This window comes from Phodopus roborovskii, unplaced genomic scaffold (assembly GCF_943737965.1).
Source record: "Phodopus roborovskii unplaced genomic scaffold, PHOROB, whole genome shotgun sequence".
Taxonomy (NCBI): domain Eukaryota; kingdom Metazoa; phylum Chordata; class Mammalia; order Rodentia; family Cricetidae; genus Phodopus; species Phodopus roborovskii.
This window is the reverse complement of record NW_026126418.1, coordinates 24,655,884-24,668,900: the sequence shown is the minus strand read 5'-3', so window position 1 is coordinate 24,668,900 and position 13,017 is coordinate 24,655,884. Positions and strand designations below refer to the sequence as shown.

Below are 13,017 nucleotides of genomic sequence, written 5' to 3'. Positions count from 1 at the left end.
GACCTAGTCAAGAAGCTGTGAGAGAAAGAACTCGTGGTTACTAAGTCTTTACTGGCCCCTGTTCCTGTTCAGTCCTGTCCTGCATGGTTTGCACTAATCTTGACACTTGGTGGGGAGGAGTCATGCCCTCTACTACTACAGGAAAGGAACTAACCACACCAGATTCTGTAGCTACCTGATAGGATTGGAGTCTGAGACTTGAACCCAGGACTGCCCTAATGTCCACCCATCATTATATACTATGTAGGTGTTAAACACACACACACACACAATCATGATTAAGAAGTGAAATTTGAGCCATGTGTGGTGGGATGAAAAATACATTTGAAGTCATGTAACTCATAATTTACTTTGTGGAAAGAGATACTAAATGACATTAACCAGCCAACCTTTTCTTTTTTTAATTGCTACAGTAAGATTGCTTCTTGCCCATATCCAGTAATAGAATAATACTATTTACTACTTACATTTTTCCTTCTTTCAGTAGTTACAATGGCTGGAATAGAGATGCTTATTCCCTGAGAAGCTGGGGTCTCGGGTAAGTGATTATAAGGCATATTGTTGAATAACACTGACTCTAAGCTATTTATCTTCTCATATGCATAGTTTTCTATGAGTTAGGATTCTAGCATTTAATATACTTGGAAAGAATAACACTCATGAAGGTGGAAGCAAGCTTCCTTCCATCACTGTCCTTTGAACCATTTTTCCCTCAGGAACACTTATGGTATTGCCATAGAATGCTTGCTTTGCTTTGTGTAATGAGTAATGATGTTTGGTCCCCTTACTGCAGATTTTTACCCCAAGCATCCATAGACTTAACACCTCAGACTTTCAACGAAAAAGTTTTAGAAGGGAAGACTCACTGGGTGGTTGATTTCTATGCTCCTTGGTGTGGACCTTGCCAAAATTTTGCTCCAGAATTTGAACTCTTAGCCAGGGTAAGTATTATTGTCTAGTTAATTAAATAAATTTTACTCACATGCATATTTTAATAATTGGTTAAAACATTGTAAATGAATTCTTCATTCATTCATTCATTAGAAATTATATCTCAATTTTAAAAAATCCGTCCCTAAAACTGTAAAGTGTCTTCCTTGAGACAAATTCTCATTATAACGCTAGCTGACCTGGAATTCCCTATGTAGACTAGGCCAGTCTCAAATTCAAGAGGTCTGCCTGCCTTTGCCTCCTGAGTACCAATATTAAAAGCATTTAATGACAAACTTCAAGTGACCATGAGTGTGTGTGCTTATGTGTGTATACACTGTCATCCTATAGTTGTACTGCTAACCTAAGTTAGTCACCCTGCTTGTGCTTACTCCAGTAGCCATAGGCCTCAAACCAGAGACAGCAGAGATACTTGTCATTGCCCCAGAGCGGGTGACATAAATCATATAGGAGAGTGGTGAAGGAAAGAAGGAAGATACATGAAAGCTGTGAGGACAAGCAGAACTTTAAGTATGTGGTAAACAGGTGAAGTGACAGGAACTGAGGGCCACAACTAGCTTCAGTCTTGAGTGACCACAAAGGGAAAAATTTAATTGCAGATAGCTTGTGTTTGAGGTACTTAGAGGCATTCACAAAGAGCAGTCCAGTAGAGTAAGATTACCAAATCAAGGGAAGATTCGTCTGCATAGAATTACATAAGATCTCACTGAGGACTACTGATAGTGAAAATACCCAAAGATGGCTCTCTGGTGGCATGTACCAACCTCAAGGTAAAGAAGGAGATCCCTGTGCTGTAAAGGGGTGGGGTTGGGGGGTACTGTAAGTCAAGTCAGGAAAGACAAGAGGCAGGTGTGGACAGCACCTTAAAGCACACATGAACATGAAGAAGTCTAGAAAGTGTCTATTGGTTGGATCAAGAAGGTCACTGTTGCCTTAAAGCTGTAGCACAAATAATAAAAACCCAGAGACAGATATTGAGGGTTAAAGCTGAAGATCAGAGAAGCAAAGCAGGCAGCCACTAGCTCTCACCTCTACCTCAGACTGAAAGGGCAATCCTGTCTCCACACGTCCTCAGCCTCCACTGCCCTGAGCCTCCTGCCTTATATTCCTCTCTAGTGCTGGGATTAAAGGCTCTGTTTCTCTTTTAGACTAATTCTTTCTCATGTAGCCCAAGGTGGCCTTGAACTCACAGAGATCCATTGCCTCTGTCTCCAAGGTGCTGGGATTAAAGGTGTGGCCACCAATGCCTGTACTTGATAGCTAACTATTGGCTCAGGTGTGTGGCTAACTAGTGGCTGTGTGTGTGTGTGTGTGTGTGTGTGTGTGTGTGTGTGTGTGTGTGTGTGTGTATTTCTAACTAGTGGCTTAGCTTTGCATTGTGATCTTCAGTCAAACTTTATTTGTTAAATTACAAACCATATATCACTACATAAAGCTGTTCCGGTGTTGGGAATGATAATAATGGAAATCATTTGAGAGTGCCTTACACATTGAAGATGATGGAGGGATGAAAACCCAGTATGCAGTATGCATGCTGGTGTTGAGAGGAGACCCTTTTGTGATCATCTGCAATGCATGGAAAAGAAGAAGAGTTGACCTTGACAATACAGAAAGTGAAATCTGACCTGGGAGGTTTAGGTGGTGTGGTCAACCATGCACTAGACAAAGAATGCCAATGAGGATTAAAGACAGATGTTAGGTTGTGGTGGGCTGAATGGGGTGGCTAATGGGAGGTTAGGGGTTAGAGTTAAAGAAAGCCTGGAGGTGCTCCTGAGAAAAGACTATTTATGTCAGACAGATGGCAACTAATGGAAAGCTTAAAGGGCTTGGGAAAGTAGAAACAATATCATTTATATAGGAAGAATTAAGCTGAGTTTTTAAATATAACAAATCCTTAAATATATAAATATATGTTGTCTGCATAATTGCCAAAATAGTTTATGCAAAGATAAAATGGCAAGATCTGTGGATATTTCTTGTTATTTTTCAGATGATCAAAGGAAAAGTGAAAGCTGGGAAAGTGGACTGCCAGGCTTATCCCCAAACATGCCAGAAAGCTGGTATCAAAGCCTACCCAAGTGTGAAATTTTACCACTACAAAAGAACAAAGGTATATACAGGCTTTTACTCCATGCCTTGCTTTAGCAGGCCAAGCCCAGAATATTATGTAGGAGACAGCTTTTTCGAGTTACTAGTTCTCCACTTTCTCCTTTCATCTTGTAAAAGTACTTTTTACTGAGACTCTTCTTTTCCAACTTATGGAGGAATCTTTCAGGGTTTGCTGGTCTGTGTCCTCTCAGTTGCCTTCCAGACTTGGTGCTCCGGGAATAGGAAGAAACCCAACCAGTGTTGTCTCTGGGCTGTAGCAGTCAATGTCATTATTTTGTGAAGTTCTGTATTTCCTACTTTGTTTTATTAAATATTCCCTTCCAAGAAAAAAAAAAAACTGAAGGAAGTTATTTAATAATTCTTTTGAAATTGTAAAGAGTAAGGTTTTTCCTCCCACCGCCAGTCTTGTCCCACCGCCACGCCAGCCCCAGTTAACACACTGAGACTCTGTATTAGATATAATTCTGTTGGCCAAGTACTAGTTTCTTATCGGCTAGCTCTGTCTTAAGTATTAACCCATTTCTGTTGATCTATGTATTTCCACGTGGTCTTCTCTTACCCTCGGAGAGCCGGTTGGCGTCCAGCTCTCTCCAGACTCTCCATGTTGACTCCTCCTTACTACTTCCTCTTTCCTCCTCATCTCCTAGTCCCTCCTATCTTCCTTTCCTATTGGTCAACAGTGCTTTATTCTTTAACCAATATGAGAAACATATACAGAATGACATCTCCCATCAGGAAATTATTTAATAATTCTTTTGAAATAGCCTTAGTAACTGAGCTTTTTTGAGGAATACTTACTAAGGATTTGGATTACAACTAGGCTTCTTTGTTTTGTTTATAATTGCTTTGGGACATCACTGCCAGTATACCTTTTTCTGCTTTGTCAGTTTGCTTTAATTTTGTGTTAGGTAACTCACTTTGTAGACCAGGCTGGCATTGGACTCAGACACATCCACCTTCCTGAGTCTTGGAATCAAAGAAATGCACCACAGTGCCTAACTGTGTTAGGTTTTCAGTTAAAAAACTAAAGCTCTACCAAAATCTCAACAAACCAAGGTCTGTGATCGCTGACTCAAAGTTGCATCTTTCAGCTGACAAAACTGAAACCACATCCCACTCTCCCCAGCTACAGAAAGAAGGCTTTAACAGAACTGTGATATTTTAGCTAGAGTATTTATCCCTTTTAAGACAAATGAAGACACAGTTTTTTCTATTGTTATTGTGTAAGAAGTTAAATGAAAGAACTAGGATGTGAGTAATGGAATACTTGTCTTCATGGTTCTTACTTTGTAGGATGGAAAGCTAAACATTGCCCTCCCTCCTCAGATCAGTCTTACACACACACACACACACACACACACACACACACACACACCAAATGCAGATCAGTCTTCTATACACACACACACGTGCACACACACCAAATACAGGTCAGTCTTCTATACACACACACACACACCCCAAATACAGATCAGTCTTGTATGCACACGCACACCAAATACAAGTCAGTCTTCTATATACATACACCCACCAAATAAAGAACAGTAATGCGTTTTTCCTAGAAATCATTTTGTGTTCCCATAGTGCTGCTCTTATAGGTCTTGGCTAACTGCTTTTGCAGCATTATGTACTTGAAGAAACTTGAATTTCAAACATCTTTGGAACCAAAAGCAAAAAAAAAAAAAAAACCATTAAGGCATAAGTAGGCAAGCTTCATGTGTGGAAATATCATGTTTTGATTTAAGTACTTAAAAGATAACACGAATGTTTTTAATTTTAGAAAAGTATTTGGGAAGAGCAAATAAATTCCAGAGATGCAAAAACTATTGCTGCCTTAATTTATGGAAAATTGGAAACTCTCCAAAGCCAAGGAAAGAGAAATAAGGTAAGAACCAGGCCTACAAGTGACTGGCAGGTTGACAAGATATATTCTTAGTATGCATTACATGAAGAAATGAATATTCAAAGATATACCCACTTTAGAGAAATATGACAGCCAAGATTATGTCCTCTAGATAATAAAATGTTTGGAAATTTGTATACTCATCGTTTAACAAGAAAATGAACCGAGTTTTTTCCATAAAAAAACTTGGGCTCCAATGTCCATAGCAACATCACTCATACACCAAATAGGGAAAGACAAGTCAACTACAAAGAGACTGGATAAGCAAAATGTGGCATATTTATGTAGCAGTCCTGTTAACCTGAAAAATGAAGAAAGCATCCATGCTACATGGTGAATTTTGAAAGCATGCTTAGTTGAATGAAGCCAGTCACAAAGGGCCCACATATTATATGGTTCTGTATTCATGGAATGTTCAAAAAGCAGGTTAGGGTTGACATGGCAGGGTGAAAGTAGGAACTGCAATGGCTTTCTAAGAGTAAGAATGAGTTTGGCTTGAAGTGCAGAAAATGTTCCAAAATTAGGAGTATAGCCCCTGAGTAGACCACTGAACTTTCCTTTTGGAGTTTTTCTTTAATATGTTAAATATGCAAGCTGGGCTTCTTGGTGCACACCTTTAATCACAACACTTAGGAGGCAGAGACAGGCAGATCTCTTAGTTTGAGACTAGCCTGGGCTACATAATAAGTTTCAGGTCAGCCAGTAGTAAGGTCCTGCCTCCAAAATAATTTTTTTAAAAAGAAAGTTATATGGTAATGTTATTAAAAATAGTGGTATGGCTAATAGTTATCTAAATATTGTTTAGTGTAAGTAATATATTGGTTTCTTACCAGTAAATATTCTAAAACTTCAATATAATTTAGATAGCAAAGTTTCTTTTTGTGATTGGTATAGGAGGAATGTGTATTATACCATAATCCCTTGCTCCTAAGTTTGTGTCTGCCAGTCAGCACTGCAGCACTGCAGTCTTGGCACTCACTTCTGGCTGATTAGTTTGATCTCCTTTGAGTCTGCTGTGAGCAGCAGACACTGTGAATGTTGGGTGCTATGAGTAGGATGGAATGTAGTCTGACACTGGAAGAAGAACAGACACACACAGCCTCTGGAGAGGGTCAGCTTTGGGGACCAAGTTCTGTGTGGAAATTAACTGGAGACCTAAGTGGGGAAAGGCTTATAGAGCCTACCATGTTATCCCCAACATGTTATCCACATCGAAGAGGAGAGGAGATGTGAATCCATGTCTTCTTAGTGTCTCAAGTAAACATTTCTAATCATTTGGTTATTTTAATGTTTTCAAGTAATTTTAAAACAGGATTTTTATCTTAAATTAAATACTACATTTTTGGTTTTTCAAGATAAGGTTTCTCTGTAGCTTTGGATCTGTTCTGCTCTCTGTAGACCAGGCTGGCCTCAGACTCACAGAGGTCTGCCTGCTTCTGCCTCCTGAGTGCTGGGATTAAAGGCGTGCACCACCACCTGGCAAGTTAAATACTTTAAAATTTGTTATTACTCATAAGCCAAAATACCATAACTGAAATTAAGATAAAGAACGTGCTAGATATCACTTAGTGTCTTAGTTTCTTCACTGTTGCTGTGATAAAATACTCAGACAGAAGCACCTGAGGTTTTAAAAGTTACCATGACTCACAGCTCAGTGCCACAGTCCATCTACCCTGGTGAGAAAGTCATTCGGGCAGGGGCTTGGAGCAGCTTGTCACATCACACTGTCAGGAAACAGTGATGAATGCACATTGCTGCTCAGTGCTCTTCTCCATCTTACACAGTCCAGCATTCCTGCTAGGAAATGACACTGTCACATTGGGAAGGTCTCCCCATCTCAGTTATGTAATCATGATAACCCCAGTAGGCATTCAGAGAAGCTTCTCTCCAGGTGATTCTAGGTTCTGTCAAATTGACAGGATTAACCATCATGCTTAGGAAGTATGACACACTAGTTACCATACCTACTATGTGCAAGCGAGAACTGTGACATTTCCAGTGTTAATTAAGCAGGGAGTGTTTTGTGTAATACTCCATTCCGTAAGAACATTGAGTATTTATAAGAAAGTAAAATATGAATTAACTTGTAATACCTTTCTCTGTTAATATCCTTTATGTTAATACAGGATGAGCTTTGATGATGCTGAAGAAAAAAATTGAAATGAAAAAGAATCTGGAAAATGACATCAGAAGATCTGTTTTCCAAACATTAAGATGCTCTTGAGGAAGCATGTGATCTTGGCTTTGCATTTGCCCTGTGTAGTGCTGCCTTCTGCCGACACTTCGTGTTGAGAGCCGGGCATCACCATTTGAGCCTGGAGGCCACCTATGGTTCCTTGTCATTGTTAATCCTCTTAGAAATACAAACACCATTCTTAGCTCAGGGCCATACAGAAATACTCCCTAGGCCAAGTCCAGTCCAGGGACTAGTTTGCTGACTACCAGAACTGATGTGTGGACACCTAGCTCTACATGTGGGTCTGTTAGCCTCATACTGTACAAAGTGGATTAGGTTTTTGTAATTTTATGATGGTCCTGAAAGAAAGTGACTTGGTTTTCAGTCACCCCTTCTAAAATCTCTGCCTCTGACCATATATTTTATTTTGACTACTTTCACAATACGGCAAAATAAAAATGCACCCATTTTTCATACTCTATGCTAGTGTATATACAGAGGTTATCCTTTTGTTTTCTTGTAAGAGTTGAAGAGATGTTCTTAACTTATCACAACAGTGAATGTAAAAATCTTGTAAACTATGATCTCTAGAACAAAATAAGGAAAAGTATTTACAACAATTAAATGGACAGAGTAGGAGTCACGAATATAAGTCCCTAGAGCCCCATGTCTTAATGGGCACACATCCTTGTTTGCTTTCATAAATATATTCCTACTGATGGTTTTGTTTGTTTTGAGTGTCTTCTTGATATTTACACATTTGCCTTCTGGATTCTCTGTTTTGATCATTCACTTCCCCCTTCTACCCCCCCCCCCATAGCTATGGCTTTTCTGTCCAATCTTCACAATTCAAATAGGAACAATTATTTTAGATTTATTTTAATGTGGCTCATGAGGATACCATTATCAACTATCCCTGTCAAACGCTGTCTTTTTGGTAAAGTATTGCTGTAATAACTGAAGTTGTTTTTACTAAAATCAAGCACATGATGGACTCTTCCCATGTCTCAGTTGTTTGGACTTAAAGGGTCACAGGGTTTCTCCTGCAACTTAAAAAGCAGAGTGACCTATAGTTTAATTCTCTCATAGTATGTGAGATGGTTAAAGGACACCAGTGAATAAAGACAAATGATTTTTCTAAAATTCTTTTGAAGATCATTGTTGTTCGGAAGATTTTTATCACTTTATCATACTCCCTAGTCTGTCTTCATAAAGGTTGTGTCATAAGTATGATTTATGGGAAAGCAATTCCCCTTCTTTTCAACTGTAACCCATTCAGATTCTCCTGTATTTTATTATTCAACTCCCTGACTCAGATCCTGTTTTGTATATGTGAGCACACATGGCAGTTACCATTCCTAACCAGCTTCTTGAATCATGACTAATAATGGCAAAAACTTTTCATATATTAAACTTTGAAAGCCTAGAATTTCTTTTTTAAATGGCTTGTGTATGAAATTCCTCAAATGGATGCCCAATGAAGTCTTACTTAGTAAAAGTATTCTAACTTACTAGTCGTGTGCATACTGCTGTACTGGGCAACAGAATGTACAAGGGAGCCTACAGGCTCCTCTCCTATCACAAACTATAAATAGTGGATAGGAACTTAGATTACTGCCTGTAATTACTTCCTGTAGTTGTTGGTAAATATTTTATAGGTAGTAAATTAAACAGCATCTATTTTATTTGTTTAAGCTGTAAACTTAATGGCGTGCACACTGAAACTAGTACCTGCTGGACATCACCTTGGGTTCATGTTGTACACTCATAACAGTGCTGCTGGATCTTTCAAAACTGGCTGGCAGAGTGCCATTTCCCTGAGCAACACCATTCTTGTATATAGCTCATCCTAGCATACCATTCTGGGAGGCAGACTGTACAGCCAGTTAGAACATATGTTTTGGGCACTTGAGTTATTAATATCTTTTTATTCAAGACTATATCACTATAGGGCCTGGGCAGATGGCTTGCTGGGTAAAGTTCTTGCCATGCAAATGTAAGGATCTGAGAACCCTGATAAAGCCAGATGAGGTGGAAATGTACTTATGGTAACCTACCAATCCTGGATGAGATTGGAAGGCAAGGGACCCTGTCTCGAAACAAAGCAGAAGGTGCAAAGAAATGTTCAAGACTCTCCTCTGACCTAAACAGGCATGTTGTAGTGTATAGGTGCCTGTACATACACACACAAGATTTTAAGACTGATTACATAGAACAAATGAAGTAGTTGTGTAATAATTATTCTAAAGTTTAAATTAGTTGTTTTCCAACAGTTCTCCGTAGGAATTTCTTGGACATACAGCTGTCTATTATGGAATAGTCTTTGATAATGCACAACAGCAAAGAGAGGATAGTGCTGCAATCTACTTTTGGTCCTTTAAGTCTGCCAGCAAAGCCATTCCATCCTGACCTAGAAACAGAACAAAGTGTGAGAGGATGCATCTTGAATTTTCCCATATACCTACCTAGCAATGTTAATTTTGAAAGTGAGAAGCAACCATTTCTGATAGCATCCTACATTACACATTCTGAAATTCTGAAAATACACCCAAGTTTATATAGTGAGTAAGCTTGTGTTTTGTAGTAGTAAAATTTTGACCAAAGTAAAAAGCTAAATATAAATACAGTTTTGAGCATGCATGAAAATTCACTGGCTTGAATCATTGTTTTTAAACACTGGATTTGGCTAGGCATAGTAGTGCTTGCCTGTAATCCCAGCACTCAGGAGGCAAGAGGATTGCCATGAGTTCAAAGCCAGTTAGTTAGGTCTACATAATGAGTTCCAAGCCATGGCTGCATGTGGTACTCTTCACAATTCCAAAAGCAGAGCCTGGAGAGATGGCTTAGCTCTGCTATTCTAGAGGAACCTGGGTTTGATTCCTAGAACCCATGATGCAGCTCACAACTGTGCAATTCCAGTTCCAGGGTATTCAGTGCCCTCTTTTGACCTCTTGGACAACAGCACATGTTTATACACACACACACACACACACACACACACACACACACAATCTGCAGGCAAAACAAACTATTAAAAAAAAAAACAGGCTAGAGAGATGGCTCAGTCAGTAAAGTGCTTGCCACACAAACAAGGAACTGAGTTCAGATTCCTACCACCCATATAAAAACCTTGGTGCATTGGTGTGCACCTGTAATCTTGATGCTGGCAGAATCCTGGAGCTTGCTGAATGAGTGTCAGGTCCAGTGAGACACTGTCTCAAAAGTAAGATCAAGAGCAATGGAGAAAAGCCCCTGACCTCAGCCTCTGGCTACCACAAGTATAGCACATGTGCACACTCAACTCCAGACTGCATCTCACTGAGCCTCTGCCTTGAGCTCCCTTGCAAATAATTGGGTAGATTTGTTGGGAAGGTCATGACCCAGAAATGTGGCCAAAAGAAATAACTGTTCCAGTCACTCAATTGCATTGATTTTTGCATTGCCTAGGAGCATCTCTCCCTGGAAATGCTTGACATCATTGTTAAACACCATGAGCTGGTTGAGTTATACATAGTGCTCTCCCATACACAGCTGCTCTTCTGAAGATTGAATTTTAACACCTGTCACTGGCTCAACTTTTACTATTATTTAGTCCAGGGCATAGTACCCATGGCTGTAGTGTTCATTCTCACTGTGCTGCAGCCATGTTATAATTCTTGCCAGATCCAGAGCATAAAGCATGGTCTCACCCACAGGTGTACATGTGTATTTTAATTAACCAGAGTATATTCCAATTAATACAAATCACTGTGCTAATTCATCTGTGATAAGAATTGTTTAGTAAATTATTATTCCATATGTGATGGTACCTGTCCTGTCTGAATACAAATACTTCATTGGTCACAGAAACAAGTAAAAATCCTAAACTCCATATCAAAATAGAAAAAGAAAACAAGCAGAGTGATGAAAAAAGAAAACTGGAAAAATACCACAAAACCTGACTTCAAAATACACTGTAAAATCATAGTAATGGAAATAGTATGGTACCAACAAAAGTGGCAGGTCAGTGGGAGAGAGGGCCCTGGAATCAAACTACTCACATGTGGACAATGTTCAATAAAGACTCCAAGAACAGATATTGAACTCGAGTTGGAAGAGGTGAGTCCGGTCTCAAAATGGAGGGCCATGATCCAAAGGAACCAGAACAGTTGAGGAAGCTGTTTATTGGTGGTCTGAGTTTTGAAACCACAGATGATAGCTTAAGAGAACATTTTGAGAAATGGGGCACACTTACAGACTGTGTGGTAATGAGAGATCCCCAAACAAAATGTTCCAGGGGCTTTGGTTTTGTGACCTACTCTTGTGTTGAAGAGGTGGATGCTGCAATGTGTGCTAGACCACACAAGGTTGATGGGCGTGTGGTGGAACCAAAGAGAGCTGTTTCTAGAGAGGATTCTGTAAAGCCTGGTGCCCATTTAACAGTAAAGAAAATTTTTGTTGGTGGTATTAAAGAAGATACAGAAGAATATAATCTGAGAGAGTACTTTGAAAAGTATGGCAAGATTGAAACCATAGAAGTGATGGAAGACAGGCAGAGTGGAAAAAAGAGAGGATTTGCTTTTGTAACTTTTGATGATCATGACAACGTTGATAAAATTGTTGTTCAGAAATGCCACACTATTAATGGGCATAATTGTGAAGTGAAAAAGGCCCTTTCTAAACAAGAGATGCATTCTGCTGGATCACAGAGAGGTCGTGGAGGTGCATCTGGCAACTTTATGGGTCGTGGAGGAAACTTTGGAGGTGGTGGAGGTAATTTTGGTCATGGTGGAAACTTTCGTGGAAGAGGAGGCTATGGTGGTGGAGGTGGTGGCAGCAGAGGTAGTTATGGAGGTGGTGATGGTGGATATAATGGATTTGGAGGTGATGGTGGCAACTATGGTGGTGGTCCTGGTTACAGTAGTAGAGGAGGCTATGGTGGTGGTGGACCAGGATATGGAAACCAAGGTGGTGGATATGGTGGTAGAGGAGGATATGATGGTTACAATGAAGGAGGAAATTTTGGTGGAGGTAACTATGGTGGTGGAAACTATAATGACTTTGGAAATTATAGTGGACAACAGCAGTCAAATTATGGACCCATGAAAGGGAGCAGTTTTGGTGGAAGAAGCTCAGGCAGTCCCTATGGTGGTGGCTATGGCTCTGGTGGTGAAAGTGGTGGATATGGTAGCAGAAGGTTTTAAAAAAAAAATACAGCAGAAAAGGGCTACAGTTCTTAGCAGGAGAGAGAGCGAGGAGTTGTCAGGAAAGCTGCAGGTTACTTTGAGACAGTCGTCCTAAATGCATTAGAGGAACTGTAAAAATCTGCCACAGGAGGAATGATGATCTATAGTCAGAAAAGTTACTGCAGCTTAAACAGGAAACCCTTCTTGTTCAGGACTGTCATAGCCACAGTTTGCAAAAAGTGCAGCTATTGATTAATGCAATGTAGTGTCAAGTAGATGTACATTCCTGAGGTCTTTTATCTGTTGTAGCTTTGTCTTTTTCTTTTTCTTTTCATTACATCAGGTATATTGCCCTGTAAATTGTGGTAGTGGTACCAGGAATAAAAAATTAAGGAATTTTTAACTTTTCAAAAAAGACTCCAAGAACATACAGTGGAGAGAAGTCTCCCTCAAATCCTAGCAAAACTGGATACACATGCAGAAGTGGGGAATTCTATCCTTCCTTTCTCCACACACAAAAATCAATTAAAAACCTAAATGGAAAGCCTCAAATTTTGTAATTATTATAAGGAAATACAGAGGGGACACTTTGGTGTATCAATGATTTTGTAAATAAGCTGCAAAAGGCACAGGGACAAATAGGTGACATTATATTCCACTAGAAAGCAAAAGAAATAACTCCAATAAAAACTTATAGCATATGGAAGTACAAA

The 13,017-nt window shown here is 39.5% G+C and overlaps 2 protein-coding genes across 2 annotated transcripts in view; both read left to right on the top strand.

The window, feature by feature from the left end:
* Nucleotides 1-8,282, top strand: part of Dnajc10 (DnaJ heat shock protein family (Hsp40) member C10) — a 40,026-nt gene extending 31,744 nt beyond the window's left edge. Inside the window, exons 19-23 of the mRNA XM_051184386.1 lie at nucleotides 485-538; nucleotides 794-941; nucleotides 2,942-3,061; nucleotides 4,841-4,945; nucleotides 7,090-8,282. Coding sequence (XP_051040343.1) covers nucleotides 485-538; nucleotides 794-941; nucleotides 2,942-3,061; nucleotides 4,841-4,945; nucleotides 7,090-7,101 — 439 coding nt within the window. The 3' untranslated portion in view covers nucleotides 7,102-8,282. The remainder of the gene's footprint in view (nucleotides 1-484; nucleotides 539-793; nucleotides 942-2,941; nucleotides 3,062-4,840; nucleotides 4,946-7,089) is intronic.
* A 2,938-nt stretch (nucleotides 8,283-11,220) lies between these two features.
* Nucleotides 11,221-12,707, top strand: LOC127222367 (heterogeneous nuclear ribonucleoprotein A3-like). The gene has a single exon (XM_051184392.1). The coding sequence runs from the start codon at nucleotides 11,255-11,257 to the stop codon at nucleotides 12,320-12,322; it is 1,068 nt and encodes a 355-aa protein (XP_051040349.1). The 5' UTR covers nucleotides 11,221-11,254; the 3' UTR covers nucleotides 12,323-12,707.
* The last annotated feature ends 310 nt before the right edge of the window (nucleotides 12,708-13,017 follow it).

What these genes read in the sequence shown, in the direction of transcription:
- LOC127222367 (XM_051184392.1), top strand. Translation starts at nt 11,255, where the DNA reads ATGGAGGGCCATGATCCAAAGGAACCAGAACAGTTGAGGAAGCTGTTT.